Below are 6823 nucleotides of genomic sequence, written 5' to 3' on the forward strand. Positions count from 1 at the left end.
TCATCTTTCCACAGCTCAGAACTTGATCTTCTCATTCACAAATGGAGTTGATTGGGATGGTCCTTACAAAATGCAATTTCAAGTCCCCAAGGCTTGGCGGAACAAACCAATTGACTTCTTTAACCAGGTATAATAGGACACATTCTGTTAGATGTTTGAATTTACTGCTACTAGCTTCAAAACAGTAACTGTATGATATTACCAAATTCTTATTGAAAGCATAAATTAATTCGAACAAAATCATATTTAGCAAGTTATTGTACAACAATTCAGTATGAGACATGCTGAAAATGAGTCTTGTGTTCTTATTGCAGGGCCTAGCACAAGAGTTGAGTAAAGAAGGTGCATGTGAGAAAGCAATCTTTCCAGACACAGAAATTGTTGTCACAAGATGTGATATGATCGGAAACTTGACAGTAGAAGGGGTAAGTAAAATTTTCAGAGTGATTTTAAACAATCATTTCATAAGTTTTCTAGTTGGGAGTATAATAAATTTATCAATCACTGCAGGGTGATCGTTGCAATCTCAATCTCGTACCAGGATGCACAGATCCTAGCTCTCCCACTTACAACCCACTTGCCAATGTAGATGATGGATCCTGTCCAATTGATTCAGATTCTGAGGTTTAGTCCATATCCAATCACCTCACACGTAAATATCATAAAGCATGTACAAGAAATGTTTATAACATACCCAATTAAAGGGTGGGGGAAAAAAAACTCGTTTGGTTAAATAGAAAATGAATATATTACTGTCATCACTGCTAATCTTCATACTGGTATTTCAATTTTATACGGTTGTAAACCATCTACATTGATTGAACAAAATTTATAAAATAAGTGTTAGAAAGATGATCAGTACAACCTCGTTAGACAGGTTCCACTGTGGGCTGTGGCCAAGCAAGAGTTGGGCCAAAACAATGAATTCGACTTCATTAAATTACTCTGGCCCAGCTAAAATGAAGATTAAAATGGTACTATTTAATTTTCCAAGATCATTTCGAAACTGCAAAAGAGTACACAATTCTAAACAATGAATACATTATAAATGACAATTATTAGCAGCCAAGTATACATACGGATCCTTTTTTTTTTTTTTTTTTATCAAAGAAAATAGGGGCCTCGCATGTATAGTCATCGCCTCACACCCCAAGTACAAGTTGGGTAAAGCTCAAAAATACCACCAACACATAACAGGGTATATCACTATTTGTATCCACGTTTTATACAGTCGAGACAACTTAGGTCAAATGCTAAAGCAGCTCACTACACAAAGTTGCAAGAGATGGGAATCGAACAGATGGGGGCTTTAGAGAATTTCCTATCGTTGGGATAGGATTAGCAACCAAGTACATATACGATCTTATATTTTCCTCTTACGTGTACAGAGATGCATTTAATGACAGACATGCATTAAATTATAAAGGCTTAGCATAACTAAAAATTAAATATTTACCAAAAAAAAACTAAAATTAAAGAATGGTTAAAAATTTGATTGAGACATGGACCGCAGTGGTCCTATGCTCAAAATAGTTCTCTCAAAACCGACAAATGCCGACATAGATAATGAGTCAACAAAATAAGTGGTCAAAATCAACCAGCCCCCCAAAATAATTATATGTGTTTCAGTTCTCTTCTCCAACTATTTGTCCAAATAAAAAATTTAGGAAAAAGAATGAATACGAGCAGCATGTTTTTGATTCGCTCATAAAAAATAAATAAATAAAAAACATGTTTTTGATTCGTCAACGCGATCAAACTGCCAAGGATTTTTCTATTCCAGGTACAGGTTTTGTCTAATATGAACAGAACGAGGTGAATTGAATATTTAGAAAAAAAAAATATATATATATATATATATATATAATCTATGCAATAATTTCTTTCTTTCTGCTTAGCGCGCGTTTGTCATAAGTTTTATTCAGCTTACATCATTATTTAGCTTATTTTTCTTTACTATTTATAGGTCATTATTTAGCTTATTTTTCTTTACTATTTATAGGTTTTATGGTACTTTTTTTTTGTTACTATTCATAAATCACACTATACTATTTTAACTAATTTTTATCTTTATCTAAAATATTTTTACTCAAATATTTTCAGTTTTAGCTAAATAAATTGTTCCAAACACACCTCAAGTGTGAGTTTGGATAGCAAACACTAACGTTTTTCCTTAGTTTCATGCATTGTTTATGAGACCTGCAAGTATAGAATTTAACAAATATAACTTTAAAAATGGGTCTCACGGGCATTATTTATAGTTTAAAAATTATTTTGCTATAGTGTTTTCATCAATAAATTTTTAATTTTCAATAATAAGCAGTATCCAAACACATCCTAAATGTGAAAACTTATGCTTTTTTAACTTTTCACAAAATGGTACAACGTTATGATTACATGTTGCTGTCATCAGATTTTTCACTATAACATTTGTGTCAATTCATGATCCGGGGCTTACTAAACGTCTATATCTAAAAATTAATACTAGTAGTTGAACTAGAAATTGCAACAATTTAGTGTGACATGACCCGCGACAATTAGGGCTGTAGACAAACCAAGATGGCAAGGTTATTTAAGTCCTATTACCGTTAGGGATTTAAAAAGTTGAGCTTGAACCAAATTTAAAAACTTGTTTAGTAAGCAATATTTCAAACAAGTTATTTTATTCATAAACAATCTCACGGAGCTCAAGGATAGTACATTAAAATGGCTAGCAATTTCTCATTAGATTAGTGTCCAACAAATGGTTGAGTTGAGAGAGAGAGAGAGATGTAGATCATTTTGATTCAAAATGGTCAACAAGACATTATAGAAATACCTAAATATTTAATTTATTACTCAAAAATAATAATAATAATAATAATATGGTCACTTTGCTCACTAGACAGTGACAGGTTCACATGAAGAACATACTATATATAAAGTGCAGCTCGCCTAACTTTTATGGGCAGCCGCATTTTGCATCCTTTTTATGCTTGTTAACAATGCCCTCAATATTTGTATTTTGAGTTTTTGACTATCCATGACTATGAAGGGTCTATAAGACATTTGGCAATTGTCTACACAAGACAGCTATGTATTCGTTCTTCTTTTCTCAAATCAAAATGTAAATATTGTTTTGATATCTATGATTATACTATGCATTTTAGGCTTTCCCACCAACTTCATAGTACGCAAGTTAAGCATACACATAAAATAAAAGAATTCCAACAAAAATTCCTTTAGGTAAAACCAAGGCACTGCAATGAACAAAGAAAATGGTAGTTGACCTCTCTAAGCACCTCTCTTTACAGGGTCACATTTTTTATTTTCTTATATTCGTTGGAACAGCATTTCCCATCGTCTTGTTGACATTTCAAAGCGTGTTCCTAAGTAGACCAAGGAGAATTCCTCCATTGGTTTTAATTTATGTTGAGAAAATCTAAAAATATAATTTTTGCTACAACTTGTTGAAATGGTCGACTATAAGTGATGGGTCCATATGACAGTGATAGTGATTGTCCATCACTCATAGTCGATAACTTCATCAAGTTGGACGCGTAGAAGAACGGGTTTCTGTTTGTTCTTCCTCCTCGCTAGTATTATGTAAAGAAAGTGTCTTTGGTAATGGTGGTGGCAGCAATGGGTGGTATTTTCTTGCTTTCTTCATACTTTCCAGCAAGAGAATCAAAGAGAATTCCAGCTCCAACCCCTACGGCCAAATCAATAGTATAGTGACCCCTAGTACCCAGCAATCTCACAGCTTGGAGAATATTCAACACGTCAAAAATCCTTGCCAATTCAAACCTTTGCATTCGTCGCATGTCTAGCGACGCAATCACTGACCCAGCTACATGACCCGAATAGAATAGAAAGAATGATACATTCCCTACAGGAAAGTCCACTCCAGAGCCCAGAAATCCCTGTTATCATATCAAAAACTAAACAAATTAATACTATATAATATGAGAATTTTATAAAGATAAATAAAATTGTTATTGTTACTATAAAGTCTTAACTACAAATAATTTAGTTAAAAACTAACAATAAAACTCATATTTTGTCGAATTTTTTCGTAGGACATGGAACATGCAAACACTAGGCCATATTAAAGTTTATTTGAGTTTTAATTTACTTTTTTTTTTTTTTTTTCTAGTACAATATTGTTTGACTTTTAGTTATAAGCACAATTTTTAGCATTTTAATTTTTACATCTCACATGTCACAAGTGGTGTAACAGTGACTTTATTCTAATTTTTAAATAACACGCTCATAAGTCACAAGTGGTGTTATTTACATATTAAAGAAGACGAGACTGACATTCATTGATGTTGTCCTTTAATTGAATAGGTACAAAGCTTTTAAAACTACCCTAATTAATTTAAAATCGGCCAAAAGAAAAGTATGACTTTTTATTTAAAATAAATACTAAATTAAAATGTTTATTTATTGATTTCCCAAAAATTACTAAATTTTGAGATATCTCAAAATCAAATAGAACATCAAAATATATATATATATTTATTTATTTATTGATAGAAGAACTCCAACAATTTGGGTTGGAGAGTAAAAACAAAACCGAACTAGTTTTCACTCTGTGGATCCCACGGATTTTGAGTTTTGAGCTATATAATTCAAATCACCCCGATCCAAAAACATCTGAGTATCACTTTTTTTAAAAAAGTATTAAATATATATATATATATTTAAAGTTAAACAGCTGTAATTTTGAATAACAAACAAAAGAAGCTAATCTCAAAACATCTACTGAAACAGGACAGATAGTAGACTGACACACGGTGTCATTTTAGGACATATATACAGCTGACAGTACTGTGAAAGTGTGCAGTGAAGGCCTTAGATGATTTATGGCTTTTTTTAAAGTGGGGAATTTTATTTAATAAGCAGAACATAGATAGATGGGAACCTGAGGCAGAGGGAGCTGCGTGGAGTAACCAAGAATTCCTCGGCACGTGAACATGAATAGAGCCGATATTGTGGCCCTCGGACGTCCTTCTATTAGCCACGTCCACAGGATATATGTTGTTTGCATTCCCACAAATACCTAATCATCAAAAATAAAAAAATTACATAAAAATACACTTAATCATAAAACCAAAAACAAATTAACAGTAATACAACCATATATGGAGGATTAACCACGTTACAAGTTGTTCATAGCAATTATTGGTAATAAAGAAAAATATAGTAATTTCAATCTAAATTATAATTAATAATAGCTGTCATTAATTATTGTATGTGAAAATATTAGGAATGTGTCATTTATGCTACAAGAGATATTATAAGATGTGATTGGATTAACCATATTTGACATGATCAAATCCATATCCCTCAATTCTATCTACCCAATTCCAAAAACTATGCTACCAGATTTGCCAATACGGCAAATATCTGGAAAGTAAAAACCCCCCATAATTATCATAATACTTAAAAGTCCAAAAAAAGTGAAAAACAATAAGTTAGAGTTGGACCCAACTTCTGACCGCAAAATTTTTCCAAAATTCCATCGTTGTGAACGGTGGGGAATGTAGAAAAAAGCTATGAATCTAAATATAAATGTGATGATTTTTTAAAACCGAGTCAACGTCGGCAAATAATGACAAATAGTGTGGTTATAGTCTTACAAAAGCACTGTTTAGTTTCATCAAAAAATAGAAGCAAAAAAATAATTAACGTGTGATACCAAAAAAATTAACACATAACACATAGAACGTGCCTAACCTAACGCATCAAAATTAAAATTTTTTTAAAAAATAATAATGTAAATTAAAAAAAAAAAAAAGAAAAAAAAGCACCATACAGTGTTAAGAAAAGCGAGGAAGGTGTTGAGTTCAGGCGAAGCGGAGAGGACGCGGTGGAGGGAGCGCGTGGCGACGAACCCCAAATCGAAAGGCTCAGAAGACGAAGGGATCATATGGAGCGTGTACTCCACGCCCATGAAGAACAGCAAACCCATGGCGAACAAACAAGGCATCCAATGGAACTTCGCCACGTGCGCCACGTCCTCCGCCGTCCACGTCATAAACGACGCTCTCTTTTCCTTCTCTTTCTTTACAACCATGTCCCTAGTAACGTCGCCGCCGTTAGTCCTGGTACCGGTAGTAGTGTGCCTTTTGTTGAGCGTGAATGAGGAAGGAGTATTATTATTGTGAAAAGGAAGAGGCAAAGGTAACGCAGCTGGGGCACCGTCCATTGCTGCCGTTAGAAATGACGGAGGATGAGGATGAGAATAAGCAAAAGAAGAATGGCATTGTGAAAATGTGTGAATGAAGAGTGTGGACCTTATAAAGAGACGAAAAGGCGGAGTTTCCAAAGATTGGGTGAGAAAAATCTGAGATCTCAGAAGATTACATTACACCACATTTTTATTACTTCTTTCTTTCTTTGCACCCTTTGGAAAAAACCGTGTTTTCGTTTTTCCTTTAAAGGACTCTTTTTGTTTTTATTAATTATGTTGGTTTTTATAGTGGGGGTGGGGTTGTTGGTGTGACTTGTGAGCGAGTCCACTGACGCTAATTTTTTCAAAACATAATTTTGTCGTAACTTTGCTATACGATGACTTGTAAAAGTAGTAAAATCATGAATCTATATTGGTTTATTATTTTATTTTCACTGCTCATCAGTCGTCACGTAACAAAATTTTGATAAAGTTGTGATAAAATCTGTTACTAAACTTACTATGAAGTTGTTGAGACTTGTGGGTTGGCTAGGTTTGGAGGCAATTGTGAATAGTCAAGCAAAGACAGAGAATAGGGTCGTGTTACATTTATTTTTTTAGTCTTTTTCGGTTTCTCCATGTGACATTAATGCATTTTTACCTTTT

At 33.3% G+C, this 6823-nt stretch overlaps 2 protein-coding genes across 3 annotated transcripts in view; one reads left to right on the plus strand and one right to left on the minus strand.

Annotated features, from left to right (window-relative positions):
- The window catches only part of LOC126725707 (protein POST-ILLUMINATION CHLOROPHYLL FLUORESCENCE INCREASE, chloroplastic), a 58728-nt gene extending 57967 nt beyond the window's left edge, over positions 1–761 (plus strand). For both annotated transcript variants that reach the window (XM_050430550.1, XM_050430549.1), the window contains exons 6-8: positions 15–127; positions 315–425; positions 511–761. In XM_050430550.1, the coding sequence (XP_050286507.1) occupies positions 15–127; positions 315–425; positions 511–630 (344 nt within the window). In that variant the 3' untranslated portion in view covers positions 631–761. The remainder of the gene's footprint in view (positions 1–14; positions 128–314; positions 426–510) is intronic.
- Positions 762–3245: 2484 nt separating this feature from the next.
- Positions 3246–6372, minus strand: LOC126725709 (phosphatidylcholine:diacylglycerol cholinephosphotransferase 1-like). The gene is made up of 3 exons (XM_050430551.1): positions 5801–6372; positions 4907–5044; positions 3246–3902 (listed from the first exon to the last, which is right to left on the minus strand). The coding sequence occupies exons 1-3, from the start codon at positions 6191–6193 to the stop codon at positions 3582–3584; spliced, it is 852 nt and encodes a 283-aa protein (XP_050286508.1). The 5' UTR covers positions 6194–6372; the 3' UTR covers positions 3246–3581.
- Between the last annotated feature and the right edge of the window lie 451 nt (positions 6373–6823).

The sequence above is a fragment of the Quercus robur genome, chromosome 5 (genome assembly GCF_932294415.1).
Source record: "Quercus robur chromosome 5, dhQueRobu3.1, whole genome shotgun sequence".
NCBI classification, from domain to species: Eukaryota; Viridiplantae; Streptophyta; class Magnoliopsida; order Fagales; family Fagaceae; genus Quercus; species Quercus robur.